The 23,131-nt window shown below is 44.1% G+C and overlaps 1 protein-coding gene across 9 annotated transcripts in view; it reads left to right on the forward strand.

Annotated features, from left to right (window-relative positions):
* The window catches only part of CW7, a 124,073-nt gene that overhangs the window by 18,926 nt on the left and 82,016 nt on the right, over positions 1–23,131 (forward strand). For all 9 annotated transcript variants that reach the window (XR_015267388.1, XR_015267387.1, XR_015267392.1 and 6 more), the window contains exons 9-10: positions 7,825–7,884; positions 8,170–8,244. Coding sequence is in view for 2 of the 9 variants with exons in the window: in XM_086808489.1 (XP_086664615.1) it covers positions 7,825–7,884; positions 8,170–8,244 (135 nt within the window). In the remaining 7 variants the exon portion in view is untranslated. The remainder of the gene's footprint in view (positions 1–7,824; positions 7,885–8,169; positions 8,245–23,131) is intronic.

Genomic DNA, 23,131 nt, shown 5'->3' on the forward strand with positions numbered 1-23,131 from the left:
CTGTTTAGAAGCCCGGGGAGATGTTACCATTTGGTCCATCTCCATTTTTGGAGCCACTTCTATGGGACTGTCACTCCATAGAGCGGCGAGATTTATGCCATGTTCACATAGGGCCAAGCCAGTGTCCCATGTGAAAGGGCCAGTCTTTTGGTGTCACATGGATGACGGGAGCCAGATTAGGGCCACCTGTGTGTGACCAGTGTTACGTCACATGGACGGGAACCAGTTTCGTGCCACTTGTGTGTGACTTGCTTTGTGCTGTATGGACCGGTGGTGTGGCGTGTGAACAGGTGGTAAGTATTTCCATTTTGGTCCTTTTAAAAGGTAAAATCCATAAACTATGGTTAACTTTAATGTTTATAAGCTAATGTGTTCACACACATTTAAAAAAGGGGTTGGACATTTCCTTTTGATGGTGCCCATAGTATTAAATTGGTATAAAGGCTTTATAACCTTTGAAAAAGGTATTGCATGAAACATTGGTATTTTATTCCCCACGTGGGTGGTGGCTGGATATGTTTTCTCTCCATCGCTTGCAGTCCCTCTCTCTCCATTGCCTGGTACTCTCCTGCAATTTGACTCTCCTGCTACCTAAAACCGATCCCGTCAAGTGGGAATAGACTCCGTTGGACACCCACACGCGTAATAGCACAACTTAATATCACAATTTGAAATGGACAACTTAATAACAACTGAAATTTGAAATGATTTGAAATGAAATAGATGGACACCAGCACTAGGGCCGGAGCGGGCCGACCCCCCCCTCAATATATGATATATTATTGGGAGTATTTAACACATACAATGCTCCATGGGTTCAAAGAGCCAGATGATGTCCATGTACAAATGAATACAGTACCAAACAAGAGGCTCGAAGTCGACGTTCGAAGTAGAGTGACCACTTGAGTGGTCCAGTCTCTACGGTCCTATGCCTTCACTGGAATCCGCGGAGAGCGCCCCACTGGTGTTCCAGGACCACGCACAAACAGGCGCTCCCGTACTAACGCCTGGCTCTCCCGATCTCGGCACCTTTGGACTGTGGTTCTCCAAAAGCTTGGACTACCCGGCACCGAACGGGTGTTAACGGTAGAGAGAAGCCCTTATCAGATTTACAACAAAGTTCTTTACTTAAATCTGAATTTACTTACTTGTAGCTTGCAGATGGAAGACCAATACCCACGGTGTCTGTGTGCAGCTGCTTGAGAGGGACACCAAGGTGCAGCAGCATGTCAAGGAGAAAGAGGAGTAGTTGCCTGGGGGAAGGTATAGCCTCCTGGAGAAAGGAGATGCCGCCCATGTAAAGGAGGCACAACCGCCTGCTGAAGAGGACACATAGTGAAGGAGCAGCCTGTATGGTCGCCTGGCTGCAGTGGAGAAGAGCCAGCCGTCTGCTGGAGGGGACAGCCACCTGCTGGAGGGGGCAGCGCAGCCTGTGTAGCCTGCTGATGATGGCACACAGCCTGTGTAGCCTGCTGATGATGGCACACAGCCGCCTGCAAAAGAGGCAACGCAGCTTGTGCAATACAGACACCGCCTGGTTATGTAGAAACGCAGCAGCCTGAGAAGGACAATCACCGCCTGTATGTAGGGCACAGCTGCCGCCTGTATGCAGAAACGCAGGTTGATAAGCAGCCGCCTGGGAGCAGAAGCGCAGGTTGCAGTGCAGCCGCCTGGGAGCAGAAGCGCAGGTTGAAGTGCAGTCTGAAGTGGAGAGAGCGCACCAAAACGTGTATGCTATTGGGGTGGTCGTGGTGCTTCTTTTGTAGAGGATGGAGAGAAGTAAACAACCACAGCTGGCCGGCTCCCCACGTTTGCATGGGGGCGGCCAGCTTCATGGTGGTGTGGGTAGGTGACCATGCACCCACCCCCACACACACGAAGGTTAAGTGTTGGCCCCTATGTGGGTGCCCACTTTTAAGTGAATGTGAATATACAACCTTATAAAACAAAAGGTTAGAATGAAAACTATTACACCAACAAGTGCAATACACTTACCACCTGTTCACATGCAACAAAACTCGTCAGAAGATAGAGCAAACTTCACGACTCACTGGCAGGCGTCCCCGCTCAGTAAGTGACACGTCAAGCAGGCAAACACAAAAATACAAGTCATGCAAAAACAGTTTAAAACATGCAAAACATGAGTGCATGTGCAAACAGTATCATGGACATATCTCCCGTTCATGGAATAAGTAGAAAATATCTGTCGGGCACAAAAATGGCACGACATAAAACATAAATCCTGGTCTTCCTATGGAGTGACAGTCCCATAGTTAAAACAGAGTTCCAGGCACGAGCCTCCCTATGGAGTGACAGTCCCATAGGTAAGACACGGCACAAATACTGGCTCTTCCATGGCGTGACAATCCCATAGGTAAGACACGGCACAAATACTGGCTCTTCCATGGCGTGACAATCCCACGGATAGAACACAGTCCAGGTCATACACGGGTGGCACCAGTCTGGCTCCCATCCATACGACACCTTCCTGCTAACACACGGGTGGCACCAGTCTGGCTTCCGTCCATGTTAAGCAAAAATACTGGCCTCTTCACATGAGACACTGGCTTGGCCTCAAGTGAACGAGACACAAAACTGGAGATGGACCAAATGGTCGGCCAATTGGTGACATCCCCCCGGGCTTCTAAAGAGTTGTCCTCAACTGAAAAGCCTCAAGATATGCCTGCAACAACTGTGGGTAGTCAACAAAATAATCCTCATTTACTTACTTTGCTTCAATAGGCAAATAATTTTTAAACTTCACAAGGTATCTCCTGGAAAGCTTTCCTGCAGGTAGCTTTCGCTCCTTGTGAAAAACAATCTGTTCTGGCTGGAGGATCTCATCAAGCTCATCAATCTCTGGCGGATCTTCTGTGAGACAGGCTCGTCAGGATCTGGCCCCACATATTTCCGAAAAAGACTAACATGAAATGCATTGTGAATCTTCCAGTGACTAGGTAAAGCAAGCCTGTATGACACTTCATTGATCTTTTGAATCACCTTGAAGGGTCCATAATAGCGAGAAGAAAGCTTAGGATACGATCCTTTCTCGTCCTGGCCTCTTCCGAAGCCTAGCCTTCTCAAATTTCAGCAAAACCCAATCACCTTCTTCGACTTGCATGTCCCTTCTATGCTTGTCAGCAGCCATTTTATACTTATCTTGTGACCTTGCAATGGCTGTCCGCACCTGAGCAAAGGCTACGTCCAAGTCACGAACATATTCATCAGCTGCAAAAATCTCATCCTTTGTACGAAGGATGGGTGGCAATACCACTCTGCCATAATTAATCTCAAACGGGGCCTTTTCCGTGGAGGCATGGATCGTATTGTTGTAGGCAAACTCAACAAGTGGAAGATTTTTCTCCCATGCAGTCTTTTGATCTGCCACATAACACTTCAATAAATCCAACACGGCTGAATTTGCAGCTTCACTTTGCCATAGGATCGTGAGGCCACCCAATAGTCACCGAGCTCCAACAAAGGCTCCATGCTACCCAAGAGGATGAATAGAGAGAAACCCAAGCCCTTGCTCTCGCCCACACTAAAGCCCACAACTCAAATAGAGAGCTGCATGCACAGAGGATGAAGGTAGTTAACCACCTTTGCCTCTCCCTCACCAAGTACCGGCAAGTGGCAGAAGACACCCTTCACCAAAAGGACATACAACTACAAGCCACAGAGGCCCGTGTCACTCACACTCAACCCACACCCTCCGCGCTACTACCAAGCGCGGTCAAGCGCAAGGTTGACACATTGATGGACTCCCACGAAGCTACCCTACCTCGTCACTCCTCCGCAAAACCCCAACAAAATCCTTGACCTCCAACATCAAGCCCTCCACCTCAACCTCCTCCAACATGACATCTTCACATCAACCCTATGTCTCCCGTCACTCTTTCCTACGTCCTCACCAAAATCCCTTCTGACTCCATCTCCATCCTCGTCACCCTCTTTTTTCAGTCCCAAATATCCTTCTTCGAACTCGCCTCCCTCTTCACCCTCCCCGTCTACCCCACCCTCTTTCCATCCCCCTCAACTAGGCTAACCTCATCCGATATGGGCACCCCACCACCGAATGACACCATCAGCTTGGCCCTTCCCCATGGTCTTTTCCCCTACCCTTACCCCTCTTCCAAAATAGCCAAACCCCTACATCTCCTTGAGCACCAAGGGTGGGAGACAGTCTATTGGGCTTACAAATCTCTCCGGCAGCTCGTTGGGGATGATAAGCTGATGAAAACTCAAGTTTAGTACCCATGTTATCAAATAAAGTCCTCCAAAAGAGGCTTGTAGTCCTGGGATCTCTATCCCCAACAATGGATTTAGGCAGACCATGATGCTTGAAAATGTTAACAAGAAAAAGCTTGGCAAAGGACTGAAGGTGCTCACCAAATGACCAAAAGAAATGATGATAAGTGAGGGGGGAAGGCAACACATATATACACTCCATATAAGCTGGCCAACTCCCTCCTAAACTCCTACACGACCTAAAAATGGGAAATAGTTATAAAAGCCATAAAAAAGGGTAGGCAACCCACATCAGAGGCCCAATAAAATAGGGGAAAAATACGGGAGTGCCTAAGTATGGGAAGGGCACCCTCAGACACCAAAATAGGCACCAATAAAAGATGATATATGCTAACACTGTCCATGAATGCCAATATCCTGAGGGTGGCCCAAGGCCCAAGTAGCTGCCATGAATGCAAATAGCTGAGTGAGATAATCCTTTAGTGAATAGGTCTGCAACGTTGTCCATGGTAGGACAATATTCAAGGATAATGTCTCCCTTCAAGATCTGTTCCCGCACAAAGCGGTACTAAATCTCTATATGCTTGGTCCGGGCACGAAATACTGATTCTTCGCAATAGTCAAGCAACTCTGGTTGTCGCATGAGATAAGGGTAGGCTGTTGCTATCGAAAACCAATCTCCTCAAGTAGCTGCAGCAACCAAATCACCTCACAAGCAGCCGAGGCTGCTCGATACTCCACCTTAGTCGATGAAAGCGCCACCAAATGCTACTTTTTACTCGTCCATGAAATTGGTCATGATCCAAGAATAAATCATTATCATGTAGTAGACCATTGGGTTGCTATGGCTGACTGCTATATGCACTAATTTGATGGGGTTTTCCAAGTGGGTTAAGAGGATTGACTCTAGACTGACCTCTATGACTCAGAGATTGACCTACGTAGCTCTGCTTGGCTTTCCTTGGATTGAGGGCTCACAATGGGGTCACGGTGTATGACAAATCTTCCTAAAAAAGGTACTACTATTGTACAAATACTGCACTGATGGTGATGCTAGTGTGTCACCTTGTACCCCAATGCATGGTGCACGTGACAATCATCACCATGAAGCTCTAATCCTCACTCCATTAGTAGTATCCCCTTCTCTTGCCTTTGCACAAAAAATGCATCTTGCACATATCTGCTGATTGCTCACTCCACAAGGCATCTCTTTGCAAGCCAATCATTGGGCCTTTTAGCTAACTCATAATGCTTCTAGCACATTTAAGTGCTTGGCCCAATTCGAACAAAAATGACATCAAAAACACATTATAGTTAACGCCAAACCGCAAGAAGAAAAATGAGGAATCTATGCCTTAAGTCCGGATCAGTCACACCCTTTGAGAAGTCATTAACAAATGAGATTAAGTTAGATGGGAAGTACTCCCTGCGAACCCCATGTGGGCATACTCCAAGGGTGTGAAACCCTAAAAGTGGGACCCTTACTCTACAGACCCTATGTGAGACAATGTGTAAGCTCAAGTTGGTAGAAACATGTAAGATCACACCTGAGGATCATCCCTAAAACATAGGCTCAACACAAGGTTAGTATAAACATAGAAGGGTGCATGCAAGCTCAACACCCAACCATGGTGTGCGTTTGCAGACCTCCTCCGAGCTAGGGGCTAGAGCTCACTCCTCTAGATCCATGTGAGTTAGCTAGTTCCTTGGTGCACATATCACTAGTGCCTATCCATATAGGCCCTCGGCAAGACTCTGTGTGAACAACCATGTCCATGGCAGGAGTATGACATATCTTGGGCGAGGCACATACCAACTCTTGGTCGAGGCAGAAACCAATTGAAAAGCCATAATGATAAATAATCCTTAGGTCACTTATATAGTGACTACTATTGCTATAAATAGCCATCCAATCATAAATAGCGAGTACCCATGGATCTATTAATAATGAATTCTAGCCACCTATATCAACATGCTTTCCCTAATCTCAAGGCTTCCCTAACCTTGCCAGATTAGGCTCTAATCTGAGGATTAGTATTAGGTACATTACATACTTTCCCTCCTCAAATATTCACTCTTAAATGAATTCAGGGAACCGATGTTTCAATCTAGCCTTTGTCTCCCAAGTTTAGTCCTCCTCCATCCTATCTTTCCACTTAATCTTATATTTAGGGATCCCTTATTTCTGAGACGCTTGAAGTCAATAATGAGCTCTGGCTCATGTGGAACAAAGGACAAGTCCTCAACCTGTACAAGTTCTTGAGGAGTAACAACTCGTCTGGAGACTTATGCAGCACAAAGGATATCCTCCAAAACCTGATTCACCTCCTCCTTTGTCCAGCAGACTGAGGATGATTAGAGGAACTCATACTGAGCGTAGTCTCCAATTTCTAGAAAATTAGTTGCCAGAAGTGTCTAGAAAACTCCACAAGCCCTTATCCTTAGTAGGGAAAGTTTTCAAGGGCTCATGCCCTAGATGGGGTACACACATGGACTAATTTTCTTAAATCTCATCGCCAAGAGACTTGTTCAAAAGGTTCTCTCCAAGGCTTATTTCCAATTTCCCACCTTGGAAATCAACCTTTTGGAAATAACCTTTGTGCACTAAAACTTGAGAGATATACACCTTATTGCTAATGCTAATGAAATCTTCAAGACCCTGTGTTATTGATGAGCCATGGGTGGATCGGATTCACCAAGCCTCATCCTTTACAAGTGCTCAAGTGTATTATTCATTAGGAAACACAACACAGAAAAAATCTTAACAAAGGCAACCTGTCCCACCTTTGTAACCACTTGTAAGGACCATAATATCTATGGGCAAGCTTGGCATTGGTTAGATTTGTAACCTAGGTGTACCATGTGGCCCTTCTTAAATCCTAGCTTCCTTCTCTTAAGATAAGCATATTGTTTCATCTTTGATTGAGCATTTAGAATATTATCCTTAGCAACCTTCAAATCACCCTCCACCTTTGGAAGATCATCCCTTACTTGTTGATGTAAAATCTCCTTGTCAAGTGTAGTGCAGGTCAGTTTAGGCTTACAAGCATAAGTAGCTTCATGAAGGCTCATACCAATGGAAATTTTCTTGGTAGTGCTATAACAGAATTGGTCATTTATCCCTTTTTTTTGGTTGATAAAACAAAAAGGCCCAATGTAGTCTTTCACCCATCTGTTTACCCTTTCAGTTTGGCCATCGGTAGGATGATATAAAAAGTGCTGCGGGTCAACTTGGACTCCATAAGTTCAAACGATTCCTTTTAGAACTTGCCCATACAGTTGGCACTCTGTCAAAAACTATGTGGCAACCCACGTACACGAACACATTTTGCATAAATTGAGCCTTTACTTGTGAAGCATTGAAATTGGTCTGTGTAGGAATGAAATGGACACCTTTACTAATGGTATCAACAAAACAAAGTTGTCTACAAATACTTTATTTGTGATAGAATATTCTACAACCACTCTGTTTCTTACTATGTGTGGTTTGTTGGCTGTCTTTTGTACGAGTCCTGTTTTAATCATTTGCAGAGTTACTTAAACACAGTATTGAGGTATATTTTTTTGCTAATCCAGGTCTCAAAGACTGTCTATGCTTCTCCCAGCCGTGTGAATTTCCAGACAGATATGTCCAAGGTTTGTTGATGAAGCCATGTCTTTTGTGTGATTGAATATTGGCATGCAGACATTATATAGGCTTAAAGGCTCTTATAATTAGATAGATTTTGAGGCTTCTGGGAGATACCTAGGCTTGCCTAAGGAAGAAGTAATGGGACACTAGGCTTGCCTAATTTTGTCTTTGAGATCAAGGTGAAAAATGCCATTTAATTCTGGTGCCACTTAAGTATAGAGATGGAAGTGCTTAAAAGTTATTTTTATCTTATTCAACTCTTATTGATGTAATCATTGGTGATATACCAGGGCTTTGAGACAGTGCCAGCATATCCGGACATATGCTTCATGGTTGATGATTATGACGACACTTTTGAAGAAGTGGTATGTACATGATTGTCATTTTTGGAGTTTTTCCAATGAGAAGATGCCGTGTATCATTCAGAAGTTTTCTTGTCGGTTTTACAGGATCATTTGTTTTCTGACTAGCTTGTGTGTATACTTGTCAAAAGTCGGGGTCCAATTAAGACCACCCTTGCAATTTGGCTGTCTTGGTTTTGTCCAATCGAGCTACCCTTGAATGTAATCTATTGAGCTGCACCTTAGCCCTTTCTAAATATTGCACCCCAATCAAGATCTAATACTCTAGTTAGTTGAGTTCTTGGGAGCAGATGAGCCCAAGGTCATCTGTGTCACCTGCATGCTGGCCTTACGGGCAAGAGTAGGGGCACATCACTCACATCAAGATCAAGATTCTTGGTCGGAGTTACTTCTGGGTAGAGTTTGACTCCGCTGGGCAGGTGTCAAAGTCTTGCAACACCCTTTGTTTTATGGAACTCCACCACGTATTTAGTAGCCCTTGAGGATATCACCACACTCTTACGGAAACTCTTTGGTGCAGATTCCTAATCCCCCTCTGTTTCCTGAGTATCTTGAAAGTACCATAAGCTCCTTCCAGTGATTGAATGGCACCTTGGGAAGGTGGTACAGTTGTCTAGGACTGTGGCAATGATGGAGGTGGGTGGCAGGCATCTCATAGCTTGGGCTGATTGCTCCCAATTTGAAGGTACTCCCTTAGCAGATTTTTGTTGCATCCCAAGTCCCAAGCAGGGATACGGGTCGAGCTTCAGGTTAGGTTGACCTGGGACTGGGGGTCAGGCATCTTGTGGGGAGGTTAGTGGTATTTATGAGGCATGGACTATTTATGGCTCCTGTTTTATAGTAGGCTTATATAAGTGACTTCTAGAGTGAGTTTGGGGAGATCTCCTCAGACTTGGAACCGAGGCCCATGAGACTACTCTATGCGTACACCAGAGGGGTGTTTTGTGGTGGTATGGAACGCTAGGGCTGTGCCTTGAGTACATGGTACGTACTTAGAGGACTTCTCTCACATGAATGATTGTTTTATGAGAGGACACTTTTCGTCACCCACTGGGGAGTTGGAGTGGAAAGCTTGCATGTAAACCCCTTTTTTATTGATTTTTATGTTTAAAATGGAGTAAAAATTGCTCTTTGTTTCAAATTTGTATTTGCAGGTGCACTAATTATTAAAAATGGCCGCCTCTGAATTTAAAAACACTTATGGTGTACCACCATCTCCATGTTATTAACATCTACAAAAGACCTGAAGGGCCTATCAGGCCATGAATAGTACAATGATACCATGGGTATACAGTGCCATGGAAAAACTAAAGAAAGAACGTGAAAACTAAAAATTGCAACATGACTTTGTAAGCCTCTTGATGGCAGATGTGGCTATGCTGAGGGCATGTCATGTCATCAGAGAATCTCGTGGTGTGGGTAGGTTAGGGTTAGCATATCAGTAGCTATGGAAGCTGAAATAGGTACAGGCTTCTCTGGATTTGGCCCCACAATACTTTCGCAAAAGACTCACATGAAAAGCATTGTGAATCTTCCAATGGCTGGGTAAAGCAAGCCTGTAGGACACTTCATTGATCTTGTCAACCACTTTGAAGGGTCCATAATATCGTGTAGAAAGCTTTGGATATGCTCCCTCTCGTCTTGGCCTCTTCCGAAGCCTAGCTTTTTCAAATTTCAGCAATACCTAATCACCTTCCTTGACTTGCATGTCCCTTCTATGCTTGTAAGTTGCCCTCTTATGCTTGTCTTGTGACCTTGCAATGGCTGTCCACACTTGAGCAAAGGCTATATCCAAGTCACGCACATACTCATCGGCTGCAAAAATTTCATCCTTTGTACAAAGGATGGGTGGCAACACCACTTTGCCATAAATAATCTCAAAAGGGGCCTTTCCTGTGGAGGCATGTACTGTGTTGTTGTAGGCAAACTCTACAAGTGGAAGATACTTCTCCCAGACACTTTTTTGATCCGCCACATAATACTTCAACAAATACAACACGGTTGAATTCATAGCTTCACTTTGGCCATCCGTTTGGGGGGATCTGCTGGTGAAAATTCAAGTTTAGTGTCCATATTATCAAATAGAGCTCTCCGAAAGAGGCTCGTAGTCCTAAGATCTCTAAAATTAAGCTTTAAAATGTGTTAGATTTTCCTAAGAAATGTAGCAATAAAATACAACATGAAATAACATGTATTCTTCGGTGATCAATTGAAGGATTTATGTATAGATCATTGTTTATTCATATTTTCTATCTCGAATGATGGACTTCAACATACCATGATGCTTGAATATGTGAGCAAGCAAAAGCTTCACTATATGATCAACTTTTATGGTTTTCTTGACAGGCAAGAAGTGAGCTTGCTTGCTAAACCTATCCACAATGGTCCATATAGCATCATTCCCATGCTGGGATCTAGGCAAATCCATAATGAAATCCATAGTAATGCTCTCCCATGGCTGCGAGGGAATAGGCAATGGTTGAAGCAAACCTGGAGGCTTTTGCCTATCAAATTTCACCTTTTGGCAAGTAATACATGCGCGTACATATGTCTCAATGTCTTTACGCATGCTTGGCCAAAAGAAATATCTTTCTATCATGCGTGTAGTAGGTATGATACCTCTATGACCAGCATAAGGTGGAGCATGACATTCATCCAATATCTTTGGACGCATGTCCTTCACTACACACAAGCAATTATCCTTCATAAGATAACCCTCTTTGATCACATAAGAGGCATGCGAGTGACCAGCCATCAAATAAGTCTATATATGGGAAAAATCAGCATCCAAATGATAAAGATCACTCATGGCAGATAAGTCCGCATGGGAGCCCACAGAAACTGCAGCCACATAAGGCGTCCTAGACAATGCATCTGCCACTACATTCTTCTTTCCTGGAGTATATACAATTTAAAAATGAAACATGGAAAGAAAGTTTGCCATTCTCATTTGCTTCTCGGAGAGCTTAGTTTGAGGTAAAAAATATCTCAAGCTTTAATGATCGGTCTTGACTACAAATTCAGCCCCAAGAAGATAATGCCTCCATATTTTCAAGGCATGAATTACAGCCAAGAGCTCTTTTTCTTAAATGTCCATATGGATCTCCGCATCATGCAATCGGCGGCTTTCATAAGCAACTGCATGACCCTCTTGATTTAGGATAGCCCCTATACAATTCCCACATGCATCACATTCCACCGTGAATGGCTTTGCAAATCGGGAATAATCACACGGGTCCACAAATGATAGCATTTTTGAGTTGCAAGAAGGCATCTTGCTCATTCGAAAGTGTCTTTCTTCTTTGTAAGATCATGCAATGGTGAGGCAATCTTGGCAAAATGCCTTATGAATCGCCTATAGTATGAACATAATCCAAGAAAGCTATGTACTTGATGTACATTTTGCAACTCTGGCCATTTTTGAATGGTTTCAATTTTAGTGGGATCCATTCTTACACCCTCTTTAGATACGATGTGTCCCAAATAGTGTATCTCTGAGAGGAAGAACTCACTTTTCTTAGCATTTATGAAGAGTTTATGCTTTCGCAACACTTCAAACACTGTAGCCAAATGAGTCTTATGCTCCTCCTCATTCTTGGAGAAAACCAAGATGTCATCAAAGAATACACTTGTGAACTTACGATGGGGTCAAAATATCCTGTCCATCATGCGGTTAAATGTTGCCGAGGCATTGGTAAGGCCAAAAGGCATTACCAAGAATTCATACAATCCAAAAGCTGTCCTAAATGCAGTCTTATGGACATCCTGGGGTACCACATGAATCTGGTGATAACCACTTTTCAAATCTATACGGTTGAAACAAGCCGAACCATCAAGCTTATCCAAGATGTCATCTATGCGTGGGATTGGAAACTTATTCTTGATGGTGAGCTTGTTTAGAGCTTGATAATTCACGCACACGCGGAAAGATCCATCCTTCTTTTGCACAAGAAGTACGGGAGAACAAAAGGGTGAGGAGCTTGGCTGAACCAAACCTTTTTCTAAGAGCTCATTAATCTGCTTCATAATCTCCTCTTTTTGTGTAGCACTCACACGATATTGTAGGCATATGCTCACTTATGGTAGTGCTATGTGTGAACAGGGCTTAACCACGGGCGCTTTTTCCCCTGTGGTTTTTCCCCTTGGATATCAAGTGGACACACATGCAAGGGTTGACTTGCATTTTGTGGCTACCACACTTTTGGCTCTCTCTCTCTCTCTCTCTCTCTCTCCCCCCCTCATTTCTGTGTGAGCTTCTCCATCCTACACCTAACCCTAATGTGCAGGTTTGTGTGTGTGTGAGTGTGTGAGTCCAACACCAACAATTCGTATCAGAGCTGGGAGCTACCTGTGGAGTTCTATCCGTGAATTTTGCCGTCCAAAACTGCGAATTTCCGTCACCTGCAAAATTCTGTCCGTCGCCTGCAAAAATCCGTCGACGGAGCTAGTCCGTCCGTCGCCTGCAGAAGTCCGTCGACAGAACTGTTCGCCCTTCCCGCCCAGCACGGCCGGCGGCACTAGTGTAGCCAGCACCGCCGCTTAGCGCCTCCCGGCCGGCGCCACTAGTGCAGCTAGCACCGCCCCTCCCGGCCGGCGGATTGCAGCCAGGGCCGTTGCCGCCCAGACGCACCTCCCGTCGTCCGTCCCTGCTCCGTTCCAGCCACCACTGCTCCGCCGCCCAGAGCCTCCGTCCGTTTTTGCCTCCAACGCCTAGAGCCTCCGCACGTGCCCAGCAGACGACTCCCGCCCATTTTCGGCTCCTTACTGCCCCTCCACGTGCAGGTACTTGTGCTCCAGGAAACTTAAATATTCAAATTAAGTAAACAAATAAAAGGGGAAAAAGCTTTGCAGGCACTCTACTCTAGATTCTCGCCGGGAAAATTTGCAAGTTGCAGGTGGTCTAGGGTTTAGGCAATTTGGGGGATTTCTCAATTTGAGGCCAAATTGAAAAATTGGACATGTTGCTTTGCTTGCAATTTGGGAGTTTTCCAAATTGAGGTCAAAATCAGCAAATTGAGCCTCTTTCAGTTGCAGAAATTTGGGGCTTTTGTGAAAATTGGCCAATTAATTGCACATTGAAGCGATTGGAGTGCATAAAATTGGGGTTTTTGAGATTGGAGCATGTAATTGGGCATTACAGCTGTGATTTGTCGCATATGTACACACATTGTGTGTAATTGGACAATGTGGTGCAGGTTTACACTTGCTTCAGTTTGCAGGCAAACATTTGCACAGGACATTTGGTTGCCTGGCAGTGCACATTGGTGCTTGGTTTGCTTGCAGGTATATTTTGTTCACATGGCTCAAAATGCTACAGATGTATTTGGTGAGCTCACCCAAGAGGACAAGTTGGATGGATCTAACTACTCCCTCTGGAGTTTCATGATCCGTAATTTGCTGGTAGCCAAAGGGCTTTGGGGCATCGTGCATGGTGATGACACACGCCCACTTACCATACAGCCACTAACGCCTCAAAGTGGAGGTGCTCAAAGAGCTCCTGAAGTAGAACCTGCTCCCACACGAGCAGAAGAGATGGGACTCTAGGGATGCACATGCCATGCCATTGATAGCCCTTTCAGTGAAAAGGACTATTATTCTGCACATTCGTTCTTGCAAGACATCGAAGCTTGCATGGGACACATTGGAAGCAATGTATCAGGTACGCAACGAGGCAAGAGTTGCCTACTTGAAGATGCAATTGGATCTTCTTTCTATGGATGAGGGTGACTCCATGGCAGATCATTTCACCAAAGTGAAAGATTTGCAGGAACAATTGCTCAACATTGATGAGGTTATCCCAGACATACAGCTGGTCACCAACACTCTTCATTCTTTACCACCTTCCTACTTGGGCTTTCACACCCCTCTCAACCTCTCAATGAGAGGAGGTGGTGATCCCGTCACTTTTGAAGAGCTGGTGGGTTTACTCTTGTTGGAAGAGCAAACAAGAGCAAACTTAGCGAGCAACCGTGGTGGAGACAAGGCATTTACAGCCAAGGATAAGGGTAAAGCAAAGAGCTTTAAGCATGGGGGACAATAGTCTAGCAAGGTTGGTCATGGACAGCCCTCTTCTGGTGGTGAAAAGTCTGACAAAGGGGATGCAAACAAGCCCTTCTTGCCATAAGCCTGGACACTACATCAGTGAATGTAGGAGACTTTTCTGATGACAAAGCACAGCAATCAGCTAATGTCATTCAGGAAGAGTACACTTTTTTGGTCACATGCACCAGTGACACACCAAGTGCTTCAGACAATGATATGTCTTGCATTGCATCTGACAGACAGGATGTATCATGGTATTTTGATAGTGGTGCTTCGAGCTACATCACTTCATGCAAAGATGTATTTCAGCACTTGGTTTATGCTTCAAATGGCGGCACTGTATCATGTGCAGATCATACCACATATTCAGTAAAAGGAATTAGCAATGTCATACTTATTGCAGCCAATGGTGCCAATATATGTATGAAAAATGTATTGTATGTTCCAGGGATAAAGAAAAATCTGCTCTCAGTCTCAGCTATAAACGACCAAGGTTTAAAGGTTGAATTTGAAGATGGGAAGTGTGCTACGAAAACCATTCCCCAAAGATGGAGCTGTTAGAGCTGAAAGTAAATTACACCTCATACATAGTGATGTATGTGGTCCAATGCAGACACCATCCATAGGGGGGCATCTTTACTTCATCACATTCATTGTGACTACTCCAGGTTTGCTTGGGTTTACTCTTTGAAAGTGAAAGCAGAGGTGTTTGCATGCTTTCGACACTTTGTAGCAATGGATGTAAAGTCCAAACACTCTGCTCAGATAGAGGTGGAGAATACATGTCAAATGCATTCAAGGATTATATGCTTCAAAAGGGCATCAAACACCAATGTACTGTGCCTTATACACCGTAGCAGAATGGTGTAGCTGAGAGGAAAAATAGATCTCTCATGGATATGGCAAGATGCATGGTGAAAGCACAAAAGTTGCCTCACAATTTTTGGATGGAAGCTATAATGTGTGCAACTCATGTGTTGAACAGGTGTCCAACAAAAGCTTTGAAAACCATAACACCATTTGAGGCTTGGTATAGCTGAAAGCCAACAGTGGATTATATGCGTATATTTGGGTGTTTGGCATATGCACATGTGTACATTTGGGTGTTTGGCATATGCACATGTGCCAGAACAACTCCGAACAAAGCTAGATGACAAAGCAATGAAATGCATTTTTGTGGGCTACAGCAATGAGAGCAAAGGATACCGTCTTTATAATCCAACTACACGAAGGATTTTTGTCAGTAGAGATGTGGTATTTGCTGAAAATTCAGAACAGCCCATGTACAGCTTGTATAAAAGTAATGATACAAGCATTGAGGACATGTTTGATGGACTATTACCCATTGCAATTAGGGGGGATTCAGATCAGCCAGCCCCTACGCAAGAAAATCCTCATGTAGAACATGTGGAACAGCCAGCCATTCAGCCCCCTTCTATGGAAGAAGTGGAAGATCTTGTCAGGGAAGAGCAAACAGCCATAGACACAGCCAAGTCAGTGCCAAGATGGTTGCTGAAAACTTTGCAAGAAAGCAAACTTGCAGCTCCACTCACAGGTAGAACAAGGGCTAGTTCCAGCCATGCATTGAATATACATCGTGGGGAGTCTGCATTAGCCATGGGTGGTCTCTTTGATTCAAAAGAGCCTTCTTCTTATGAAGAAGCACATGAAAATGAGCATTGGGTGCAAGCTATGGAAGCTGAAATCTCTTCTATCATGAAGAACAATACTTGGGATCTTGTGGAATTGCCTAAAGGAAAGCATGTCATTGGAACAAAATGGGTGTACAAAGTCAAAAGGAAGTCTGATGGTACTATTGACAGGTACAAAGCAAGACTTGTGGCTAAAGGCTACTCCCAAAAAAAGGGAATAGATTACGAAGAGACTTTTGCTCCTACTTCGAGAATGACCACAATAAGATGAATGATTGCATTGGCTGCACATAAAGGATGGAAAGTGCATCAATTGGACATCCAAATTGCATTCTTAAATGGGGATTTACAGGAGGAAGTATATGTAAATCAGCCCATTGGTTTTTTAGTTCCTGGTGAGGAACATATAGTATGCAGGTTACACAAAGCATTGTATGGGTTAAAGCAAGCTCCAAGAGCTTGGTATGATAAAATACATGCTCATCTAACTAGCCAAGGTTATGTGAATAGTCCAGCTGAAAGCACATTGTATGTGAAGAAAACCGGTGCCGATATTCTCATAGTCATCTTGTATGTAGATGACATGCTCATTTTACAGGTACTAGCAAAGCACAAATTTCAGATTTCAAAGCTGATTTGAAAGCTGAATTTGATATGTCAGATTTGGGGCCTTTACACTACTATCTCGGCATACAGTTTATGCATACAGATGTTGGTATTGTTATGCAGCAAACTAAGTACATAAAAAATTTGCTAAAAAGGTTTCACATGGATGAATGTAAGCCCATTTCTACTCGAGTAGAACCAGGTGTATGGCTTACTATGCATGATATTGGAGAGCCTTTTGAGGCCGGCATTTACAGCTTGGCAGTGGGATGTCTCATTTACTTGTGCAACACAAGGCCAGACATATCTTTTGGGGTGTCTTTGTTGAGCAAATTCATGCACAGTCCAAGCACAAAGCATTGGCAAGCAGTCAAACGCATTTTTCGTTATCTTCAGGGTACCCTGGATCTTGGTTTGTTCTATCCCAGGGGGGGTAGCTTGCAGCTTTATGCATACAGTGATTTAGATTGGGCTGGTGATTATGATACTAGGCAATCCACCAGTGGGAATTGTTTTTTTCTTGGCAGTTCATGCATATCTTGGTTGAGTAAAAAGCAACCCACTATTGCCACATCTACTTGTGAGGTTGAGTACAGGGCAGTCTTCACAACTACAGTAGATTGTGTATGGTTGAGGAGATTATTGGCTGATCTTCGTGAGTGTCAGCAGACACCCACCACCATTCTCAGTGATAGCCAGAGTGCTATGGCTGTGGCACGAAATCGAGTATTTCATGCACGTACCAAGCACATTGAGATTCATTATCACTGTGTCAGACAGAGGTTACATGTAGGGGAGATCAGTTTATCTTACTGCCCTACACAGGATAATGTTGCAGATCTATTCACAAAGGCTTTACCTCGAGAAAAGTTTGAAGCTTTCCACAAAGCTTTGGGCTTACTCTCATACAGAGAGTGATCTGCTACCTTGTACAGGTTCACACTTCCACTACAGGGGGGATTTGTAGGCATATGCTCACTTATGGTAGTGCTATGTGTGAACAGGGCTTAACTAAGGGCACTTTTTTCCATGTGGTTTTTCCCCTTGGATATCAAGTGTGAAAGGACACTCTACATATAATATTTTGTACTTCTATATTATATGGATGTGACACACATGCAAGGGTTGACTTGCATTTTGTGGCTACCACACTTTTGGCTCTCTCTCTCTCTCATTTCTGTGTGAGCTTCTCCATCTTGCACCTAACCCTAATGTGCAAGTTTGTGTGTGTGTGAGTGTGTGAGTCCAACACCAACAGATATGCAGGTTTGTTAGGTGGGAAACTACCTGGCACAAGATCTATGCGATGATCCTTAGGCCTCTCAGGCGGTAGTTCTCCTGGCAATGCATCGGCAAAACAATCTTTATATGCATTAAGAAAATTCAGCCTATCTTGAGTCAATACATCCACATTCACGTTACTTTGTTCAATTTTGTCACGAACAAAAACCACTTTTTCATTGTCTTATTAATTTGGATGTGAGATACAACTGGGATAGAATGCCCTTCCTTGCCCGCATCAATAACATGCATGCATCCTCTATGCATAAATGTGATCTTGTTGGTTTTACATTCTTTGTGAGGCTCACGGCGATGATGCCAAGGCTTGCCAAGTAATTCAGCACATCCATTGAGTGGGGCAATCAAGAAATGTTCATGATCCAAATAACCCTGTATATGAATGCGCAACTTTCCAATAAGAGGCGTGACCTGCACCTCTTTGCCAACAAAAGCTGCCTCTGCTTCAATTTGGGGTTCCATGTCCCCAATCTCTATGCCCAAGGCGGTTGCCATCTGTGTAGAGATGAAATTATCTGTTGCACAATTATCAAACATGAATAGGGCGGGTTGATCCTTGATTTGTCCCCAAGCTTTGTATACCACTCTCTCTTTGCCATCATGCTCGGTGGTACCTTGCACATCGGGTATGGCATGCACATTTGCCTTTGGTGGCTTGTCTTCATGCTTTTGCTTGCGGGTAGGGCATTGCCTAAACATGTGCTCTTTACTGCCACAAGAAAAGCATTTCCTCTCTTTGGCATATTGCTCCCTTTGCTCGGGGGTTAAGCCAAACTTGTTCTTCTTTGGTGCAATGTCTTTGGATGGGGTTCTTTCAGCTTTACCACCCTTTTGGGCTTCCCGAAAGCTCTTTTTAGGTGGCTGTCCACCTTTTTGCAAGTTTGGGACAGCCCTCTCTTTGCCCCTGGAACCTCCGTGATCTTGCTTAATTTTAAGCACCAATTGCTCCGTAGCAAGAGCAGATGCTATGAGCTGTTGAAGAGTGTGTTTCGGGTGCAATTCAATGCCCGAACGATAAGCTGGTTGCAATCTAGAGCGAAACTTCCTCTTCCTTTCATCCTGAGAGAGTTGCATAAAGGGAGTTACCTCAAGCAACGCTTTCCAGACATACTGCTGCACACTTTCATTGTCTTTTTGCTCAAGTCTATCCCACTTTTGGGTGAGAGTTTGCTCTGCATTAGGAGGCAAAAATTGGGCATAAAATCTGTCCTTAAACTCTTTCTAAGTGCAAATGGGATCTTTGGTGGTCTTTTCAGTGATCCACCAATGGGCAGCTGTCCCCTTCAAGAACATGCTTGCATGACGAATTTTGGACTTCTCAGTGAAGTCCTCATCACTAAAAGCAATGTCAAATTGTGCCACAAAAGCTAGCACCTTAGAGGCATCATACTCTCCATGAAAGGCATCGAATTTCACGGACTTGTCCCCTACCTTGAACTCCTTGAGCTTCTTGGGATGTGGTACATGCTTCTCTTTTTCTCTTTCCCTTATCCAACGGGGCAGCCTTCTTTGCATGGGCTTCATGGGCAATCAAACATGTTTCAAGAGGCACGGTTGCATGTGCATTATGAATCTGTGGCCCCGATGCATGTGACCTCCCCAACTGATGCAATGTCTCACCACGAGACAACTCAATGGGCAAAGTCTTTCGGCTTGCATGCCGACCTCTTTCCATGATATACGTTCTTTGAATCCACAAGGCCATCATGTCGCCCACTAGCTCTAACATGCACATACTTGTTGCGTCCTGATCCATGAGGAGTGGATGCATGGCGGGAAGTGACTGATCCAAGCTTCCCATGTCATAAATAGCCTCTCTCACATTCTTGTCTCCACAACCAACTATAGCAATTGGAAGAAGCAACTATGCATAGAAAAAATGGAAGTTAGTATATGAGCTTACAAATTATGTATCGCAAAGAGAAAATGAATAAGTGAATATTTATATACCTATAATATCTTGTGCCAATCATGTGTCTTGAGGCCATATAATTGTTCCTCTCCTTTCTTTTTGTTCTTTGTGAAGGCACCCTTCAATGAATACATTACTCCTGTTGGTGTACGAAAAGAGGAAATCACACTTTTCACCTTATTGTGCTCCCTCTTGGTTATTATCGATGGTGCCTTAATTGGTAGGACTATGTTACCACTCTCACTTTAAATTGGCCATGCACTTTGAAGGTGTCCAATGTTTTGTGAGTCATCCCTTGCACCCTTTATAGCTCTTTTACCAATTAAATGGTCCTAAATATTTGTTGCCACATTCTTGAATATATGCATGGGATCTAAGAGATGATTGATCTTCATGTCAAGCCAATATGGAGGTCGAAAGAAGATGGAGTGTCTAGAAATCCTATTTGGTGGTGGATTGGGAGTGCTTCTGCATGCCTCAAACCAATATCTACCTCTCATTGATCACACACACACATTCATTGTGTGTGTGATTGATGCAAGGGCCAATATATATAACCTTGTCGTAGATACTGGCCCTTGCATCGATTACATACACAACAAATTTTTTCTCTCAACTATGCCTTGGAACCAACTTCCGGTCCTTGATGACTCACTGCTATTAGACATCTTTAACCTGACTAAAATCAATTTAGGTTTCATAGAAAACAAATAACATCCACAACTATAAACAAAAAATTACCCAGGGTTTCGCTGCTACGCACAGCAAACACAGCAATATTTTTTCGCTACCCAACAGCGAAACTAGTAGCAAAATTTTGCTGTGCTGAGTAGCGACTTGCAAACTGTGACTCCCATCTAAAATGCCCCCGATGGGTGTCAATATCTATCTCCCCCTATCCTACACAGACACAGGCTACGCCTACATCCTGACTATTCCTCCCACCACACCTCTTCTCTCAATGCATTTGCACATCAATCAACTCTCACTCTCCAAGAAAGGTAAGCCCTCTTTCTTGCTTTCTCCAAGCTTTAATGGAAAGCTTCAATCTTTGCCTTATTCCAAGCTTTCATGGAAAGCTTGTTCATGTTGAAATGACTGATGCTAGAGTGCCAAGTCACCTAGCCAAGTTACCCCACATGAGCTATCATAGCTTTGTTGTACTCTCCTCATATAAAAGAGGATCATTTCAAGTAATGCAAAATGTAGCAAGCTCTCAAGCCTCTCTATGAGTACAAGTATCTGTTGGAATTAGGGTTGCAGGAATGCACACACAACTTCAAGAAGATGAGGAAGCTTGAGCACAACACAGTAGTGTATTATGAGTGCCAAAAATGAAAGATAACAAGCCCTAGAAGATAATGGGCGTATATACAATGCACGGGGGAAAAAACCTCCTAGTGAGGGAAAAAGTGCCCCGGCGGTCCTAAGTGTGTTCACACACATCACTACTATAATATGGTAACAAATCCCCCTGGAGTGATGCGGTGAACAAGAGCTAGCACTCATGTATAGGGAAGTGTCTAGCTATGTGGACGAATCCACAAAAGGGAGTAAGCCCAAAGCTTTGCGAAAAGCTTCGAACTTCTCACGAGGCAGAGCCTTTGTGAAAAGGTCTGCAAGGTTATCCTGTGTTGGCACATAAGCCAAACTGATCTCTCCTGCAGAGAGTCTCTCCCTGACATAATGGTAGTGCACCTCAATGTGCTTCGTACGAGCATGGAACACTGGGTTCCGCGCAACTGCCAATGCGCTCTGACTGTCAGTGAAGATGGTGGTGGCAGATGGCTGCCCAACACCCAAATCAGCCATAAGGCGTCTGAGCCACACACACTCAACCGTAGCTGTGAAAGCTGCCCTGTACTCAGCTTCACAACTAGAAGTGGCCACAGTAGGCTGCTTCTTGCTCAACCATGATATGCATGAGCTTCCAAGCATGAAGCAAAAACCACTCGTGGACACGCGTGTGTCATAACAACCAGCCCAGTCAGAATCTGAAAAAGCATGTAAATCTGGCGGCAATGATCCCCCCTTGGGATAAAACAACCCAAGATGCCGAGTACCACTCAAATAGCGAAAGATACGCTTCACTGCCTGCCAATGCTTAATGCCTGGGCTATGCATAAATCTGCTCACTTGTGAGACTGCAAACTGAATGTCTGGCCTCGTAATGCATACATAAATGAGGCAACCAACAGCTGTCTGATAGAGTGTGACATCAAAGTGATCTCCAGCATCATGAAGACTCAACTTCAAACCTGTCTCCATTGGAGTAGCAATAGGCTTGCAGTCTTCAAGGCCAAATCTCCGCAACAATGTTTCAATATACTTTGTCTGACACAAAGCAATACCTCCATCACACTGCTTAAATTGTATCCCCAAATAATGATGCAAATGCCCCAAATCTGACATCTCAAAAGAGGCATTCAAATCAGCCTTAAAATCAGCAATATGACTCTCATTTGGTCCTGTGAGCAGCATGTCATCGACATAGAGAGCAATGATTAGATGTACACCATCCACACGTTTAACATACAAAGTGCTTTCTGTTGGACTATTCTGAAACCCATGTGCAGTCAAATATGCATGTATTTTTTCATACCAAGCTCGTGGAGCTTGCTTTAAACCATATAAAGCCTTTTTTAACCTGCACACTTTGTTTTCCTGCCCTCTTTGAACAAAACCACGAGGCTGCGATACATACACCTCCTCATGCAAATCTCCATTTAAGAACGCAGTCTTTATGTCCAGCTGATGTACATTCCAACCATTATGAGCTGCTAATGCACAGATGCTACGAACAGTGGTCATACGACATGTGGGAGCAAAAGTCTCATCAAAATCAATGCCCTTCTCTTGAGCATAACCTTTTGCAACAAGCCTAGCCTTATGGCGATCCACTGTGCCATCAGGCTTACGCTTCAATTTGTATACCCACTTAGTGCCAATGGCCTTCTTGCCAGGGGGCAAGTCACATAAAGACCATGTACCATTCTTCATAATAGCATCGTATTCTGCTTGCATAGCAGCCATCCAATTTTCTGAACTTTGTGCCTCATCAAATGAAACAGGCTCACTTTCATCGCACATACTAGAAACAGCCAATGCATAACAATCTGACGCATAAGAAGCACCATGAGAGCCAGAACGAGTGCGACTAGACAAAGGGGCATCCAACTTGCTGTCACGCAAAGTCTGCACCAGCCATCTAGGCATATTCCTAGAGCCCTCAATCTCTTGTCTCTCATCCTCAAGTGCATCATGCACATCTGCATCAGATATAGGCTGATCTGTGCCATCATTTAAAACCTGCATAGGCTGAAAAACTGCCTCATGAGGTATTGCACTTGACTGTGCATGTCATGGCCCTGTGAAAATG

The sequence above is a fragment of the Cibotium barometz genome, chromosome 14 (assembly GCF_041138505.1).
Source record: "Cibotium barometz isolate CiBa-2024 chromosome 14, ASM4113850v1, whole genome shotgun sequence".
NCBI classification, from domain to species: Eukaryota; Viridiplantae; Streptophyta; class Polypodiopsida; order Cyatheales; family Cibotiaceae; genus Cibotium; species Cibotium barometz.